Source organism: Osmerus mordax, chromosome 11 (genome assembly GCF_038355195.1).
Source record: "Osmerus mordax isolate fOsmMor3 chromosome 11, fOsmMor3.pri, whole genome shotgun sequence".
NCBI lineage: Eukaryota > Metazoa > Chordata > Actinopteri > Osmeriformes > Osmeridae > Osmerus > Osmerus mordax.
Genome location: NC_090060.1, coordinates 15,666,311 through 15,685,227, shown reverse-complemented (window position 1 = coordinate 15,685,227; position 18,917 = coordinate 15,666,311). Strand labels below are relative to the sequence as shown.

The window sequence follows — 18,917 nt, the reverse complement described above, 5'->3', positions numbered from 1 at the left end:
GGGGCGAGGGGTTTAGGTGGAAGCAGCATGACCTGAAGAACTGCTGAATCTGCACACACATAGAGAAATAAAAAGAGAGAGAGAGAAGGAAAGAGAGAGAAAGAAGGAAAGAGAGAGATCATGTCAGGTTAATAAGTTAATAAGAATGCCGGTGCTGTGACTGGGACTGTGTGATAGAGAGGCCAGAGTTCCACTGCTTTCTAGACCCGTGTTACCGTCCGGGTCCTCAGTCACAATCCCCCCGTGTCAGACTGTAACAATGACTCACATGAATGTGGCTTTTGTTCCCCGACTCTATAATCCTAGTTGAATAATGTCTTTGTCTGAAGGGCCGGGATAATTTTCCAGCGTTTCTTTTAATGATGTCTTAAATCAAGTAGGTAGTTCGAGCGGTGCATGTTCGAGGTCGAGTGTGTGTGTGTGTGTCACAGGTTTGTATAAATTGAAAAGGATAAGACTAAGTACAAAAACATGTCAACTTTGCTATCGGCGTTGCGTTTCTAAGGGCGATTTTACAGTATGTTTTGCATTTAAAAACAAATCCCACTTAGCTCTGAGAGCTGGTCACGTAACGGCCTGTGTTTGTGGTAATCTCCCTCTCACCAGCGGGCCTGACGGGGAAGAGTGACCCTGTCAGGCGCGCTCCTCAGGTGTGCGGGTGGGGGGAGGTGGGTGGGGTGTGGGGGTGTTGGAGCAGGCTGGTCCTCTGGTCACCTTGAGGGTGGGAGTCTGGTGAAGGTCTCACACGGTGTGGAGGTGAGGGGGGACGAACCATCACAGAGGTGAATCGAATGGGGGAGAAGAGAACATATTCAAATACAGTACACGCACGCACACAGGCACGCACACAGGCACGCACACAGGCACGCACACAGGCACACACACAGGCACACACACACAGGCACACACACAGGCACACACACACACACACACACACACACAGACACACACAGACTGCAGTGCCTAATAGGAGGAGCAGCTGCTCTCTCGCTCCACCATCCATCACACACTGCAGTGTGACTGCGCAGGCCGCCTGCTTCTACCCAGCAGTTAGGGCAGCGTGTGTGTGTAGGGGGGGGGTGCATATTTTGGGTGTGAGTGTGTGCGCATGTGTGTCCGCACACGTTGGGTACATGTTTGTGCGTGTGTGCATTTGAGAGGAAGTCCCTGGATAACCTGAGCTGTGGTTCAGAGACTCTGTAGAGGAGGTCTGTTCTGGTCTGAGGTGCTCTACCCAGGGCGCTCTGGCTCAGAGGAGGATGGGGGGGGCGGGGGGATGGAGGTGGAAGGGGGAGACGGAGGAGGTGTGGAATGGGGGAGGGGAGTGTCTTGGCAGCACCCCACGGCCCTGCACCTCCTGGATGGAGATGAGAAGCAGCTGGACCTTTCTGCTATTTTCTCCTTCCTTCTCTGCCTACCCTCTCATTTTCCAAAACACTGCCTTCAAAACACTGCCTTCAAAACACTGCCTTCAAAACACTGCCTTCGCTCCTGTTCCTCCTGCTTCTCCCCCACTGCTGGCTCCATGACTGACCTGTGTGAAGTGGTCCCTAGCAGCCCCAGGCCTGGGCTCTGGTGAACCACTAAATGACCCGTTAGGAAGCCTCCCAGTCTTGGGGGAAGTTCTAAACCTCCATTGTGTTCTTCCCATCCTCTCCAGAGGGTTCAGACTAGTCGTTATCCTCCCCTCCTGTTCCCTTCCTTGCCCTTCCATCTTTAGTCTGGATGGACGTCTTTCTGTGATGAGTGTTTCTGTCTGTTCTCCAATCTGTCAGCTGTGAGGGCTCCATGTCTGTCTTGGCCTTGTCCTCCATGCTAGATGTCAGGCTGTCACGCTGGCCCTGAAGCCTTTTGGGAGGGTCTAGCGTCTTGATTTTTATAGCTTTGTCTTTCATTTTCTATTCTGCTTCCAATTACCTCATGGCATGAATAAAACATCTAGGAAGTGAGTAATGTTAAGCAAGTGGTGGAACTTCAAAGGACAGACTCTCGTCTGTCTAAGTGGCGTCGCGGTGTAAAACGGTTTCTGTCAGGGCCGCCATTTTGTCGAGGTGACTGCGGTGGACTCCTGGTCCGCTCCTGGTGCCGGTCCAGATGTTCCACTGTCACATGGCCGTCCTGTAATCTCCACGCAAGGAAACTCAAAGGTCCCAGGCAACCATGAATAATTGATGCGTGCCCCGTTTCACTTGTCTCGTCTCTTAGTCTTATTTTTAGCCTCTGGGAACACAATAGCTGGCGACCCGGTGTGGGGCGGCGAAGAGGGGCTTGCGGCCCGCTCTGACGGCCCTCCTGGCTGTGTGCCTTGTCGTTGCAGTGGGGGAGTTCGTGAGCGACGTTCTCCTGGTGCCCGAGAAGTGCAAGTTCTTCCACAAGGAGCGCATGGACATGTGCGTCAGCCACCAGCAGTGGCACGGCATTGCCAAGGAGGTAAGGTCTGGGAGGGAGGGAGGGGGGGGGGGATGAGGGCGGAGGAGGGTGGATGGCGGAGGGAGGGCCGTGAAGCTATGTTTCACTGTAACACTATCTCAGAGATAGCAAGCTAATGGATGAGATTCGGGCAAGGGCACAGTTGTCCTTCTGTCGGAGGGATTTTTTGTTGTTGTTGAACTTTCCATGTGAAATCAGAGGATCAGCATTTTCGATTCCCCCTATCCACGCTCTCTCTTTTGCCTTTTTTTCTAGTTCCCCTCTCTCTTTCTGTTTTAGTCTCTCTCATTTACTTTCTCTCTCTCTCCTTTGGTTTCATTCTTAGTTCCTCACTTCCTCTCTCTGTTTCTCTCTCTCTCTCTCTCTCTCTCTCTCTCTCTCTCTCTCTCTCTCTCTCTCTCTCTCTCTCTCTCTCTCTGTCTCTCTCTGTCTCTCTGTTTCTCTCTGTTTCTCTCTGTTTCTCTCTGTTTCTCTCTGTCTCTCTCTGTCTCTCTCTGTCTCTCTCTGTCTCTCTCTGTTTTTCTCTCTCTCTCTCTCTCTCTCTCTCTCTCTCTCTCTCTCTCTCTCTCTCTCTCTCTTCTCTGCTCTCTCTCTCTCTCTGCTCTCTCTCTGCTCTCTCTGTCTCTCTCTCTCTCTCTCTCTCTCTGTCTCTCTCTCTCCTTACCTGTCTGTGAGAGTCTCAGGGGCCTCCTGATCCCAGGCTCATTCTGTGAGTCCCTCACATTTCAGCAGCTAATCAGATTAGTGTTGTGGCTGCTCGACAGCTAATCCCCCTCCTGGCCGGCTGCACCTTCGAGCCCAGATCCCAGACGGGCCCCCAGATCCCAGACGGGCCCCCAGGCTGGGCCCAGGCTGGGGCCACAGCCTAGAAAGTTGGCAACATTAGGCCCGGCGCTCTGCTCCGCAAATGTATCCCACTTCATAACACATATCTTCCTCAGTATAGGTGTTATTTTCAGGTCTAGTTCCTGTGACAGCTGGTGACAGTAAAATCTATCTTTAGCTGTTATTGTAGCCAAGCTTTGTAAACTCTAATGAGCGCTCCTCCTGGAAGCCGGGGCTGATTTTGATCAGAGCAGAGAGGACTGCGAACCTCCTCTTCTCTCAGTTCCGCTCCATGGAATCGTTAATATTCCTTATCTCTTCCCCCCTCCCCTCCCCTGGTCCCTCGCAGGCCTGTGCCAAGGGCTCCATGGTCCTGCACAGCTACGGCATGCTGCTGCCCTGTGGCATCGACAAGTTCCACGGCACCGAGTACGTGTGCTGCCCCTCGTCCCGCCCCGGGGAGCCCGCCGCCCCCGCTGCCCCCGCCCTGACGTCCCAGGAGGAGGAGGAGGAGGATGAGGAGGAGGACCAGGAGATTGAAGAGACAGAGCTGGATGAAGACGAGCCCGTAGAGGAGAGGTGTGTGTGTGTGTGTGTGTGAGGCGTAGCCTGAGCAAGTGGTCTCAGACGCTTGTGCGAGGACACGCATCACTGGCCATCTGGATAAATTAAAGTGTCATGACATTGACCTATGACAGCTGCTCTGTCTAATCTGATAAATCATTCCTCTCGCTCTCTCCCCCCCCCCCCTTCACTCAATCTCCTCTACCTCTCCCCTCGCTCCCTCTATATCTGCCTCCCTCCCTCCCTCTCCCTCCGTCTTTCCCTTCGTGCCTCCATCTCTTTCTGCCTCCGTCAGCGAGGCACCAGTCGACGAGCAGCTCTCCCAGAGAGAGGAGCCGGCGGAGGAGGACGAGGAGGACGAGGAGGATGAGGACGAGTACCACTACGTGTACGAGGACGAGGAGGCCGACCGGGAGGAGGAGGACGCCAAGGAGCACGTCCCCGAGAGCCAGGACGAGGACAAGACCCTGGAGGAGGTGAAAGGTGTGTGTGTGCGCGCGCTCTCATCCTCAGCATTCACTCACTCCCTCTCCTCCCCTTCTTTCCAGGCACCTCGCCTCTCAAGTACAAATGCAATCAACCCCTTTTTCGCACCACAGACAATTACCTCCGATTCTCTCCCATCAGCCAGACCGTAATTAGATAAGTGTGTGCGTCCGTGAAGATCTTCTCCTTCGGTGCACCAAAACTATTGTGCTGTGCAGCAGCACTCAGCAGGAATCGAGGCTTATTGCTTTCGGCATTTGCTTCCATTCCTGCCATTGAAGGTTTCATGTTGGCCTCATCCTACCCCACTTTTATAAACATGAACAATACCGCCAATGTTTTATATATTTGTATTCATAGCCATGCCTAAGTAATTCATGCTTTGATTGCAGCTATTTCTTGTGGTAGAACACTGTAGAGGTATTTGGTGGCAGACGTTGGTTTCCAGTCGAAAGAGGTTTGACTGTGAATGAATGAAGGAGGGTTATTTCGGAGGTGTGGCCCCTCGTGGGCGGATGCTCTAACGGATGTCCCCTGGCAGCGGTGTGTGCGCTGGAGGCAGAGACGGGCCCCTGCCGCGCCTCCATGTTCCGCTGGCACTTCGACTTGAGCCAGAAGAAGTGCTTTCGTTTCGTGTACGGGGGCTGCGCCGGCAACCGCAACAATTTCGACTCCGAGGAGTACTGCATGGCCGTGTGCAAGCGCCTGAGTAAGTCTCACGCGACGGAGGGCGGCTGGACGACTCCTCTTCCCTCCCTCCCTCTCCCTCTCTCTGTTTCTGCTGCAGACACACTAGCCGTAGAGCCTCGCCTCTAACAGGACCACCGAGACCAATACGCTTCATCTAACGACACCTCTTTCTCACATATAAACACTAACCAACCTAACATGGCTACCTTCACCACAGCTACCCCTGTATAGCCTTCTAAAACATTCCCTCCTGACTGATCTCCTCATCTACCCAACTGCACACTGTCCACAGCAGCATGCAGACTAACTTGACCAAACACTGACCGCTCTGGGCGCCTGTCTTCCTGTCCTCCCGCTCGCCTCGTGTTCAGACCTTCCCCTCCCTGTTCCTCCGATGCTCCCGCCTGTCTGTCAGCGATCTGTCCTCCTGCTGTCCACCTTAGCCCCGCCTCTCTCCGCTCTAGACAAGCGCCAGAGAAAACGGAAAGACCACGGAAGGAGCCTCATCCATCATTTACAGCGGTAGCGGTTAGGACATTTTGTCCGTGTTTTGAAACTTATTGCTGAGTCGCTGCGTGGAGGTACATTTAGTCATTTAGCAGACGCTCTTATCCAGAGCGACTTACAGTAAGTACAGGGACATTATCCCCGAGGCAAGTAGGGTGAAGTGCCTTGCCCAAGGACACAACGTCATCAGCATGGCCGGGAATCGAACCGGCAACCTTCTGATTACTAGCCCAATTCCCTAACTGCTCAGCCACCTGACTCCCTATGGTGGGCTAGGTAGGGAAGCGGGTGACGGTGTGGAGGAGTTGATTTGGAGTCAGCATATTGTGTATATGATTCAGCTGTTAGGGTTCCCGCTGCTTCTGATACTGATTCTTTTATCAAGCCGAGACTGTGAGTCCAACTTCTTTTTTATAACGAGGCCGCCAGCAGAGACGCCCAAAGATATATTAAGATAGACGTTAAGAGATGTCCTGAGGTCTGATCTCTCAGACAGAAAGATCTCTCTTCCCGTTATAAGACCCGGCCTGTCAGAAGATTTCGAATGGCAGCATGAGAGAAATCTAAAAGGAAAGACTTGTCAGTTTCTCTCAGAGTTCCAGAGGTTGGAGGAGGGGTTTCTGGGACGAGATGCTTTGCGTGTGGGGAATCTTCCTCTCTAAACCTCAGTGTGGGTTTCACTTTGTCTTCAGCTGTCTCTCTGCGAGTCCACCTGTCTCCTTTGTACGTCTGCTTGTGTCTGCACATCTGTGGTGGGCTCTGGTTGGTCTCTGGTCGGTCGGTCTGTCTGCTTGCCTGTTTGTGAAGGTGTCTCTCTTCCACTCAGCCCCTCCTGTCTCTCCTCAGCTGTGCCTCCCACGCCTCAGCCCACCGACGACGTGGACGTCTACTTCGAGACCCCCGCTGACGACAGGGAGCACAGCCGCTTCCAGAAGGCCAAGGAGCAGCTGGAGATCAGGCACCGCAACCACATGGAGAGAGTGAGGAGATTTAGTACCGCACTACACACCTGTACTACACACCTTCACTAGCCTCTAGGGGTGGGAATCTTTGGTACCTCACGATTCGATCAGAATCGATTCTTGGGGTCATGAATCGATTTTTTTCATAAAGATTTTTTACATTTGTGAATCGGTAGAAGACTGAATCGTGATTCAAATGTGAATCGATTTTTTCCCCCACTCCTGCTAGCATCCAATACACTCCTACACTAGCCTAAACTACACTCCTACACTAGCCTAAACTACACTCTAACATTAGCCTAAACTACACTCTTACACTAGCCTAAACTACACTCTTACACTAGCCTAAACTACACTCTTACACTAGCCTAAACTACACTCTTACACTAGCCTAAACTACACTCTTACACTAGCCTAAACTACACTCTTACACTACACATCCTTCTCTAGACTACGCTAGTCTTTTTAACACTGTACACACCCTGAGTACACACCCTGGATAGATAGCCTATCTATGAACACCAGACCCGAAGTACAATAAACTTATCTCTTTCTCTCTGTATTTTGTATTCTTCCTCTCTCGCTCTCTCGCCCCCTCTCCCTCGCTCTCTCTCTCTCCCTCCCTCTCTCCCTCCGCCTCGCTCTCTCCCTCTCACTCTCCCTCCCTCTTTCCCTCCCTCTCTCCCTTTGCCTCTCTCCCTCCCTCTCCCCCTCTCCCTCTCTCCCTCCCTCTCCCTCTCTCCCTCCCTCTCCCCTTCTCCCTCTCTCTCTCCCTCCCTCCCTCCCTCTCCCCCCCTCTCCCTCTCTCTCTAAAGGTGAGGAAGGAGTGGGAGGATGCTGAGCGCCAGGGTAAGAACCTGCCCAAGGCTGAGAGGCAGACTCTGATCCAGGTAAGACACTGATCCCCCCATCAGTCCCTTTGTTTGGGTGCGAGCAGAGATATGGCAGCTTACAAGTCCTGGAGCTCTTACCACATAGCCCATTAAAACACTATCCAGCCTGCCTGGCCTATCTGTCGCTGGGAGTGTACATTCGCTCTGTTTCTGAATCAGGAAGCTTTTAAATGAGTCTTTCGGTCCCCTGATAAGCCGAGGGGAAGCTAAATGAGACCTAGAGACACCCCTGTGTGTGTGTGTTAGAGACAGTGTGTGTGTGAGAGTTTACAATAGGCAGTTTTTTCTGTGTGTGTGATAGTAGTAGTGGTTTTAGCAGGTTGTGTGTGTGTGCGTGTTTAAGCAGGCGGTCCTCTCAGTGTGTTGCTGTGTGTGTGCAGCGCTTCCAGACCATCGTGGAGTCTCTGGAGGAGGAGGCAGCCAGTCAGAAGCAGCAGCTGGTGGAGACCCACCTGGCCCGCGTGGAGGCCATGCTCAACGACCGCCGTCGCCTCGCCCTGGAGAACTACCTGGCCGCCCTGCAGGCTGACCCCCCCAGGGTACGAAGCCCCGCCCCCCACCGGGGCCTCGCTGTTATAGGAGGGATCTCTCTTGTTACGTCCTGTATCCATGTTCCCATTTCCTTACTTCTCTATTTGTCTATCTTCTGTTTCTCTTTCACCTCCTCTCTCTCTCTCTCTCTGTTTCTCTCTCTCCCTCTCTCTCTCTCATGCTCTCTCTTTTGCTTTTATTTCTAGTTCCCCTCTCTCTTTCTGTTTTAGTCTCTCTCATTTACTTTCTCTCTCTCTCCTTTGGTTTCATTCTTAGTTCCTCACTCACTTCCTCTCTCTCTCTCTCTCTCTCTCTCTCTGTCTCTCTCTGTCTCTCTCTCTGTCTCTCTCTCTCTGTCTGTCTGTCTCACACACACACACACACACACACAATAGTGAAAGGATGGCCTGCTGTTCTACCTAATCTGACATCCCATCACTGCGGCCGTCTTAAGTCGACTACCAATACCCCATCAGAGGAATGGATTACTCCAGCCTAAAAAGATACACACACATCCAAATCCTCAACCTGCACAAAGTCAATCACATTTGAACCATTGTCCATAATCCCCAATTCATGTTTTATTCTTCTTCTAATCTAATATCAGTTTGATCCTCTTGCCAGCACATGGCCTGCCAGTCGGATACTGCCCTGGGGTGCTGGCCTGTCTAACCCCCCCCCCCCCCCCCCCCTTTCTCCCCCAGCCCCACCGCATCCTGCAGGCCCTCAGGAGATACGTCCGTGCAGAGAACAAGGATCGCCAGCACACCATCCGCCACTACCAGCACGTCCTAGCTGTGGACCCTGAGAAGGCTGCCCAGATGAAGTCTCAGGTAGGTGGCGTGGTCCTGTGTGGTGTGCTTGTCCAGAAGTTGCTCAGAGAGACACGTTTTGAAGTTCAAATGTGCTCTTTCCTCTGCCAAGGAGCTCCTGTGTAGCTGTTGAGCCTTGCAGCAGTGAATGTGTTCTCTATAGCCTGGCCTGACCGGAGGGAAGATTGTAATTCACTAAAGCTCCAGATGGAGATTAGCATTGCACGGGTCTCGTATAATGCCGGGCCGAGATCCGCTTCCAAGGATTGAACTGGATGGTCTTTTGTCAGGCATGCGAGGCTCGTTGACGAACCTTTTCAAGTGTGTTATATACCGTTTGTATCATAGACGCTATCAGCCATTAGCTATGAAAGCAGTGACCTTGGGCTGGGAGAGAGAGAGAGACTCTGGGGAGAGCAGCAGGGAGACTGATGGTGGTCGTGGGAAGCTGAACACGGTGGCTGGGCTTATTCCAGCTGCTTATTTTAATCGCTTAGTTCCTGTTTATTTGTTGGTGTTGGCTGAGCTCCGTCTCCTCCTATCGGAGGCCTCTGCGTTCCGCTCGGCTGCGACGCAGACTCAACATTTCCATTGCTTTGGTCTGCTTCTCGGCCGATGGGACACGTGACTCCCAGAGTACAGTATGTGGTGAGATCGCCCATTGTGTCAGGCAATCTGCTGTTCTTGGGCTTTTTATATAACGGTCTGATTGGAGTGTCAGGGGATAAACGTCACTCTGTTTCACCTAAGCTCCTCAAGCCTCTAGTTTAACTCAGGTAGGGGAAAGCGCTGAAGCCAAATCTCTCCGCTAACACTGGAACATGTCAATTTGTTCTGAAGTTGTTTGTCAAACATCAACAGTGGGTGCAGTGGGGAACAGCAGTTATTCCCATCCTCCCTTACTAAGGCACATTACTGCCACCTGTTGCCGGTTCTGGGGTACCACATTCGCTCTGTGGACAAAGACGGCAGTCTGGTTCGTCCTGCCGTCGCCATTGAACACAGTTTATGCTGTGCCGCCTTTGATTTCAACACTCGTTCACTTGACTTTACATAACATGTTTCTGTTTTTGTTATTTGGGTTTGCGTCACCTCTCACCTTAGTCGGCTAGTCTCTCTGGGGCCTGATGTGGTGATGTGGTGATGTGGTGATGTGGTGATGTGGTGATGTGGTGATGTGGTGATGTGATGATGTGGTGATGTGATGATGTGATGATGTGGTGATGTGATGATGTGATGCTGACCCCGTACCTGTGTTCCCTCTGCCAGGTGATGACCCACCTGCGTGTGATAGAGGAACGCATGAACCAGAGCCTCTCCCTCCTCTACAAGGTGCCCAACGTGGAAGAGGAGATCCAGGATCAGATCGGTGAGTCACGCCGCCTCTGCCTCAGCCTCCGCCTCAGTCTTTGCCTCAGCCTCCGCCTCATTCTCTGCCTCTGCCTCAGCATGGAGGAGGGCTGAAGAGGGTGAGAGCACTGTGAAAGACACTGAACCTGTACCAGATATAACGTTCTCTTCCTACTCAATACGAAGGAGCGACTCGTGCGAGCTGATGGGAAGTTTATTATGCCGCAGGGTTTTAAACTTTTTTGCAAAGGCCAATGTTGACATAATTCTCCGGAATATAGAGAGCCTACTCCCTCTGCCTGTACTTAACCAATTATCAGAGAGTAAAAATGTCTGTTTGTCTGGTGGGGAGGTGGAGGAGAGAGGGGCTAATGGAGCTGGTCTGTGAATGCCTCAGCTGTAGAAGCTACCGGCACAATTACATTTAGAAAACTCTGCACTGCAGCATTTGGACTACTTTAGTCTGAGGGAGCAGGAGCTGTAGACAGACGGGCCGTGCTCTGAGGTGTCTCTGGCGTGTGTGTGTGTGTGTGTGTGCGTGCGTGTGTGTTCTTAGACGCCGTTCATAAAAGGAGTCATAACACGGTGTGCAGTACAGATTAAAGAGGAGCTGATGACAGAACTGGGTCAGCTCTCTCACTGCATCCAGCAGGCAGACCTGCAGATCTGTGGGGGGAATGGCACTCTGTTCCATTCTCACACACACACTTTACACACACATACACACTCCATTAGAGTTTAAAGAAGTGGATTTTTTCCTACGGTATTAGGATGATTGCTGTGGGGGGGTGGGCGGTGAAGGGGGGGGGGGGTGTAATTGGATTGAAGCTCATCCTTTTCATTACTGTCTTGTTCCTGGTTGACGGCTGTCGGAGTGTCTGCTCACCTGTTTACCCTCCCTCCGTCCCTCCCTCTCCTCCCTCCCTCTCCTCCCTCTCCTCCCTCTCCTCCCTCCCTCCCTCCCTCCCTCCCTGCAGACGAGCTCCTCCAGGAGCAGAAGGCTGACATGGACCAGTTCCTGTCCTCCATCTCCGAGTCCCAGCCGGACGTCACCGTGTCGTCCGAGGAGAGCATGGAGCTCCCGGCCTCCGAGGGCAAGCCGTACCGGCCCTTCCAGGTCACCTCCCTGGGGTCCCACTCTGACCCAGAGGGTGAGAAGCCCCACCCCTTACACACACACACACACACACACACACATCCTCACCACAGACGATGGCCCCACTTTACACAAGTCACCCTGTTACTCCCGCCCACTATTAGCACTCTGCCTTCTAAGAAACACAAAAGCCACTCGTAGGGAGGCTTTTCACGCAGCGACACTGATTTAACTGCTGGTGTTGTTGTATCTGAGGGGCAGGAGATGGCTCCAGTGTGTCTGTGTCCGGGCCAGCAGTGTGCCTGAGCCTGGGAGATGTTCTTATCTGAGCCAGAAGCCGCTCAGAGCGGCCCAGCCTTCAACACGACGCCATTGAAGTTTGGATAAACTCACAACGCCCCCGGCTCCGTCGAGGAGCTCGAGCCAAAGCGCTTTGAAAATGTTTTTCCCCAGCGACACATTGCTTCTCTCCCCATGTCACATGTTTGTTCCGAACAAAAGATCTGAACCGTTTGAAAGAATCCAGCGAGGTGGGGGAACGCACCAATAGGTTGAAAGCAAATGACAAGTTTTCACAGAATTACCATTCCAGCACCTAGCAGCAATTTGATAGAACTGGCCAGTTTTGAAACTGCTCTTCTCTTGATTTGGGTTCTCTCTCATCCCGGAAGCGTCCCTGCAGGACTTGGGCTCTCGATCGTTTAACACAGCTTGATGATCCTGCCTTTTCTCTGCTCACCTAGGTTTTCTCTCTTTTTTTCTCCTTTTTCCCTTTTCCGTTTTTTCTTTCTATCAGACTCCCCACGTGCCTTCAAGAAAGGTTGGTGTCTCTACTCCCTCTTTTTTTCTCTCTTCCCCCTGTTCCTCATCTCCCATCTGGCATCCCTTGAATTACATCTATTTTTCTATCCATCCTTCCTTTTGTTGAAATCTGTAATCGTCTATCTTTCCCTGGCTATGTTTTTCCATTGCACTCACAGCCATGTTCTGTTCCTGCAGCTTCGTGCTGTTCACTATTCCAGTCCTCTGTCTGGTGTCCCTACCTGGGCCTCCTGATCAGACAGGCTCTATGTTCACCCCTGCAGTATCGTTACCTGGTTCTTAGGAACTGGAGCCAGACTTGTCAGAACGACCCAGACACAAGCTCACAGCAGCCCCCCCCCCCCACCTCCTCCTTCCCCCCCCCACCTCCTCCTCTCCCCCCCCCCACCTCCTCCTCTCCCCCCCCCTTCTTCACCGTTACCACATCCTCTCTACATTTGTCAAAGTGCTCCCCTTAATTATCCCCCCTCTCCTTCCCTGCCCCGCCCCTCTCTTCCCCTGCCCCGCCCCTCTCTTCCCCTGCCCTGCCCCTCTCTTCCCCTGCCCCGCCCCTCTCTTCCCCTGCCCCGCCCCTCTCTTCCCCTGCCCCGCCCCTCTCTTCCCCTGCCCCTCCTTGCTTGGAGCTGTGTGATTTAGTATCCCTGTCTGGGACACAGTGTTTCCAATGACCCACAGCCAAGTTTCAATCGGCTCAATTTGTTCTCTGGGAAACTGAGTGGAAAACTCCCCCCGGTCAGATCTGGGTTTCATTCACCTCGGGGGGGTTTCAACCGCCGATCTTACAGGCCCTGCCCCACCTTGATTCTCTTGTCCTCGTATTATATTATATGACACATTCTATTACTCCATATCAATGTCATATGATAGCAGGTGCCTTTTCCTTCTGTGAGCATCTCTCTCCTGGTCTCAGTAAGCCCCTGTGACTGTGCTCTGTAGATGTGTGTGTAACTTTTGTCTGTCCATCCCCCCGGTGTATTGTGCTAGCCCAGACTGTGGTGTTACATTGTCCTGCTGATAGTGGAGGGATTACTGTCAGGGGGCTGAGGCGGTGACGGCCAGTACTGTAGCCAGTCGGAGAACGCGGCCGTGCGCCAGCACTGCCGCAGTAAACATGCATCATTGTTCTCTCGCTAAATCCGACAGTTCTTGGTTATTGTGCTAATCCTGCTGTAAGGGTGTCAGCAGCAGCAGCAACCGGTAGGAGCCTGAGTGTCCAGGCCAGACAGATCTCCTCAGCATGTCACTTAGACCAGGAGCTCACTACAGCTGCTCTCTCTTCTCACCTGATTTATTCATGGAATATTTGACATGGGTATTAATAGATACGATGCCTTTCAAAAAAATAAAATGAAAAGCTACGAGTTTCATAGCGATAATATTGTACTCCCTGGCTCCTTGTCATGAACACACAATGTGTTAGAATGTTAGCTTTTACGGACGATTGTCCTTCTTTCGTCTGGAGGACTGAGCTGAAGCCGATATGCTAACACGCTAACGCAGCCACATGGCTGTGTTAGCCCATGGCTATGGTGCTCTCTATCTGCCTGTGTATCTATCGACACGCCACAGTACACCTACGTGACCTCCACACACTGACTGAATGCAGCCATTGTAGGGATGTGCTGTCATGTGCATGTGACTGGAGGGCACCATGTGCACGGCACTGTCTTGTCAGTGAGGCTATTGTAGCGGTCACTACTCCGCCAGGCCACACACCGCGGAAGTTGAGTAACAGCACTAGGACGACAGGAGAAGGAGGAGAAGAGGGCTGCATCGTAGAGCCGCTCCACCATTCCTCCTCCTCTCCACCCTGGTGCTCCATGTGTGGGCCCTTCTCTCGTTTCTGACCGCCCTCCCCTGGTCTCTGCAGGCTCCGGGATGTCCAGCCTGGACGGTCTGATCGGGTCTGAGGAGAGGATCATCAACAGCAAAGGGAAGATCAGCGACAAAGTGGTAAGAGGATCCCAGACTGTTTTGTAGTCCGTCTCAGCGTCGCTTCGTGTAGAAGGAGATGCCAGTGATCACCTGATCGTGTCCAGTTCCTCTCTGTTCAGCTTCCGTATCATGCTGGCGCAGCTACTAGGGACCAGTCTTGTTAGGTTCAGATTGTTCGATTCTAGACTCCAGGCTCAGGGAGGAAAATACATCTTGTTAGGATTGAGAAACCCTTTTATCAGCTTTTACATAACGCTCACAATTGTATTTATTTGTGAGAGACTTTTTTTCACAGCTTTTTTTTTTTTTACTTCAGTAACTATGATGCCATAGTAACTATGATGCCATAGTTACAGCTGTCTCCCGTCTAAAAGGCCATCACAACCCTTCTTCACCAAAAAGCATCACTGTCAATGGATTACCCTGCATTCATTGCATGCATTTACATTTGCCAGCAGCACCAGTTCTCTTACATGTTCAATGTGTTTTGATGATGGACTGTGTGTAGTATGCCTTGCATGATCCCAAACCAAGCTTCCAACTGTGCTTGTGTTGCTGTCGTGGTTTGTATACAGTTTTGTGTGCATGCCGGTATTTTGTACATGTACTGAATAACTGTTTCAAAAGTCTGAAGAATCAGTGTTTAGAGTGTAGCATAGCAAATTTTATTGATAATATTTTACCAGAATATACTCAGTACACAGGCAAATGTGATGCTAGATGCCTGTGTTTTGGAAATAATAGAAAATTGTCAAATCCTCTTTCCTTTTTTTAAACTGCTAGAAAAAAACTGATGATTCAGGTGCTGTTACACTGCTGATTTTGTTGCCACGCCAACACACCCACAGTTAAATATTCAAGCTGCACTTTTATAAACCTAGGGTTGAGCTTAGTGGTCTCAGTTTCAAAATCGACGGACGTTTTTTTTAATCAATTTTCACCTCTAGTCATAACAGAGAGATATTTTGTTGTTGATGCTTGATAAAAACAATACCCTCCCTCTCCCTTTTTATAATGCAGAAACAAATGGTATTAGATAGCAGTCACTGATCTGTTTGAATACACAGAATAATTTCCACCGAAACACACACACACGCACACCGTAAAGTGAGTGTAAGTATAACCTGGGCTCCCCTGTCTGTGTCGACAGGTGATTGATGAGTCTCTGGAAGTTAAAGAAGTGATTTACAGTGCAGAGAGAGTCAGCGTAATGCATGCTGATGATCTGGTGAGTACAGCGCCCTCCTCTGGGCTCTCTGGAGAACTGCAGAGGAACCCTGCCCCTGGCCTGGACTCGCACACACACTGTACCAGACAGCTTCCTCGTATTGTGATCCTCCATTCCGTTTTCTGTTCTGTGCATGTTGACGCATGACTGTATGTGACTGTACCAGAATGTACACAGAGTGCGCAGCTTCTCTGGTGAATGTGAATCCACACAAAACCTTTGGGTTTGCGCTCTATTTGTGTGTGAATGAGCCGAAGGCGGCTCTCTGGCTGTCGGGCATACGTGCACTTTCATTTCGCATCACATCCAACACGGTGAAACTCCTCACCCTGTAGGGGATAGTCACGGAAGACACTGTGGCCATCGAGACATGTTTACTGGCTACTTGGGATTGTGTACACGGGGTGCTCTTTACTGTCTCTACTGTGGGGTCTCGCTGTTCCTCTCTGGGTCGCCCCGTCACCTCTCACTGTTCTCTAGAACTTCCTGTATTGTTTTTCGACCTATTTTTATCAGCTGTAATGTCTAACGGGATGCCTTCTAAGATTGTTGTGGATGTGTTAAGTCGAGATGCCCGTTACATAATGCATTGAAAGATAATTTAGTCCAGTGTGGTACGTCGTACGACAACAGCAGCATATTATGTGTGTCTGTAATCATCTAAATGTCCCCCTCCCCCATCTATCTCTCTCCCTGTCTCTCTCTCTACACAAACACACACTCTCTCCCTGTCTCTCTCTCTACACAAACACACACTCTCTCCCTGTCTCTCTCTCTACACAAACACACACTCTCTCCCTGTCTCTCTCTCTACACAAACACACACTCTCTCTCCCCTCTAGGAATCTTATCGTCCTCTTGGGGAGGACTTCAGCTTCGGGAGCAGTGCCCTGATTGGCTTGTTGGTGATCGCGGTGGCCATAGCAACGGTGATAGTGATCAGCCTAGTGCTGCTGAGGAAGAGGCAATATGGCACCATCAGTCATGGCATCGTGGAGGTGAGCGCACGCACACACATTTACATTTAGTCATTTAGCAGACGCTCTTATCCAGAGCGACTTACAGTAAGTACAGGGACATTCCCCCGAGGCAAGTAGGGTGAAGTGCCTTGCCCAAGGACACAACGTCATTTGACACAGCCGGGAATCGAACCAACAACCTTCCGATTACTAGCCCGATTCCCTAACCACTCAGCCACCTGACTCCACACACATCTGGGGGTTCTCCATAAACAACAACCTGGAGACATCTCAGATGTCTCCAGGGGGAGTCAGGTGGCTGAGCGGTGAGGGAATCGGGCTAGTAATCCGAAGGTTGCCAGTTCGATTCCCGGTCATGAAAACTGACGTTGTGTCCTTGGGCAAGGCACTTCACCCTACTTGCCTCGGGGGAATGTCCCTGTACTTACTGTAAGTCGCTCTGGATAAGAGCATCTGCTAAATGACTAAATGTAAATGTCATATAAGCTGTTCTGTGTGCGCTAACGATGATGCTCTCCAGATAGCGTGTGATGTTGGCACACGGTTCAAAATTGTTCAAATTGTAGATTCTATTTGTACAGATCTACCATTAGCTAGAATCTGATGTGTGGTTGGTCATCCGCTTTCAACAATCTTGGAATAACTGGAAATAGAGCTCGGTCTGGCTTGTTTAGCTGACCCATATCCCTGTCTTGTGTCCAACCCACCGTTCCTCTGGGACAGGTTGACCCTATGCTGACCCCAGAGGAACGCCACCTCAGCAAGATGCAGAACCATGGCTATGAGAACCCCACCTACAAATACCTGGAGCAGATGCAGATCTAGTGTGGGAAGGCAGGGGGCGATGTGGAGGCAGAAGAAGGCAATAGAGGGGGGAACATACTACTGACCAATAACAAAGATGCTCTCGTCAAAATCATTTGCATACGTCCAAATGCCCTATACTGGTTTGTTCAAAACAATTCTTAAATAATGCTACTACTTCTACTACTGCTACAATTGTATTATAGAGCTCCTTTTTGATCTTTTGTTTCTTTTAAGAGGTGATGTATCTACATTTTACATTCTGGAAAAAGTGATTCAGTTAATGACTCTGTAATTATGCATACCATTATCTCTGATCAAGATGTAAAACATTTTGTTTTTCTTTTCTTTCTCAAAAGTGCAAATCAAATCAAGCTAACGGTTGAAATTAAATGTTTGTGGCCATCAACAAATAACTTACACAAAGACACTACTGGTTTCTTTCTCATTGTACAAGTGTCCAATTTCTGATGGTCTCATAGATGTTTTACCTGATTTATTTTCAATAGATTGCTTGTATAATGATGGTTCTTTGTACCAATTAAAATGTGTGGTGAAACAAAAATGAGAAAAAAATGAAACTAAATCATAAAATACATTTTCTTTCCGTCCTTTGTTACGACAACAAAGTATACATAAAAAGTTTAAATATATATATATATATATATATATATATATATATATATAAAAAGTTGATGTTTTATTCCACCTTTTCTCCAGGGAAGAGTTTGACTGATGCATGGGTTGGTGACAGAGTTGTGTTGCTGACCCCCTGCTAGTCATTGTGCACAGTCCCCCAGCTCACTAGACCTGCTCTCAACCCTGATCCATCTTAAGAAGTGGGAAAAGCCCTGTCCTTAATATCCCCTAAACACACACACACATATCCATCACTTAAGTAACAGTGTGACAACATCATTTTGATCCCGAACGATCCCCATGATTGACGTTTGATCATAGTTGAATGTATTGTGGAAGATTGTCCGGATGTTTTGCCCCTGAGGAAGTTCCTCGTGGGTCTGATCCTATCTCGGCAGACTGAGCCAGTGAGTGAAGACGCCACACGAAATATTTTGCACCAACAATTTAACTGTGTCGTGATTCCAAACATACAATACATCAATGGAGACTAATCTGGGATGTATGGGTTTTTCATTAACAGCTGTTTGCTTTGCTGGTCCTAAAGCACAGAGCAGTTTGAGTAATATTTGATAGACAAAAGTCATTTTAAAATAATGAATTGGAGCTGGAGGGCTGTGCAGACAATCAGGGCTTAGAGAACTGGTTTCTGATCAAAGCAAACGTGTGTATTTGTACCGGTAGAGAACTGCACAAACAAGTAAATTGAATCCTAGAATCATTAGTTTTTTTTCTCTTAGTATTGTCTTTGTATGCCTGTATAGTTGATGTTGCAATCATGGCTTTCTGGAGGATTACCTGTGGTGTGCATTGTTCTTATATGAAATGATATGATATATATTTTTAAGTTTGTTTTCTTGTTTTCTATTTTTCTCTTCCTGTGACAGTATCTCTGTATGTGACTGTCTCACTATGCACCCAAATGGCTTCAATCTTGTACTTGCCTGCTTGATTGTGGGGTAGGGAGGGGAGACTAATATTATATGCGTATTAGTGATACAATTTGATTGACATCAATGGAAACAGATTTATGGTTACAGGGGGAACACATCAATAAACTCACTACTTCCATATTGGTAGGCCCCTACCTGCTGTCTTTTTTTGTGTACGATATAATTGTATCGGCTGTTTGGTTCTTTTGATATAAAACTTAATTAATTACGTTTTATCTTTGTAGTTTTCCACTTTTCGGTTTCAGCAACAGAAACCGATGACTCATACATGAGTGACATTTCAAAAACATCCATCTGGATGACTCATCTTCAGATCGCTCACTTCGATACTTCTATCCAATTGTTCAAAGTAGTATTCTCAAATAATTAAATTTTTATGTTCATGTTAAAAAATAAGTTGCTTGAATATA

At 49.7% G+C, this 18,917-nt stretch overlaps 1 protein-coding gene across 1 annotated transcript in view; it reads left to right on the top strand.

The window, feature by feature from the left end:
• The window catches only part of aplp2 (amyloid beta (A4) precursor-like protein 2), a gene marked incomplete in the record, with an annotated part of 26,364 nt that extends 7,722 nt beyond the window's left edge, over positions 1-18,642 (top strand). Inside the window, 14 exon segments of the mRNA XM_067245849.1 lie at positions 2,318-2,430; positions 3,605-3,834; positions 4,115-4,302; positions 4,847-5,014; positions 6,349-6,482; positions 7,280-7,354; positions 7,738-7,896; positions 8,593-8,721; positions 9,970-10,069; positions 11,028-11,201; positions 13,839-13,921; positions 15,054-15,131; positions 15,974-16,129; positions 16,835-18,642. Of these exon segments, the coding sequence (XP_067101950.1) occupies positions 2,318-2,430; positions 3,605-3,834; positions 4,115-4,302; positions 4,847-5,014; positions 6,349-6,482; positions 7,280-7,354; positions 7,738-7,896; positions 8,593-8,721; positions 9,970-10,069; positions 11,028-11,201; positions 13,839-13,921; positions 15,054-15,131; positions 15,974-16,129; positions 16,835-16,936 (1,889 nt within the window).
• Positions 18,643-18,917: the final 275 nt, after the last annotated feature.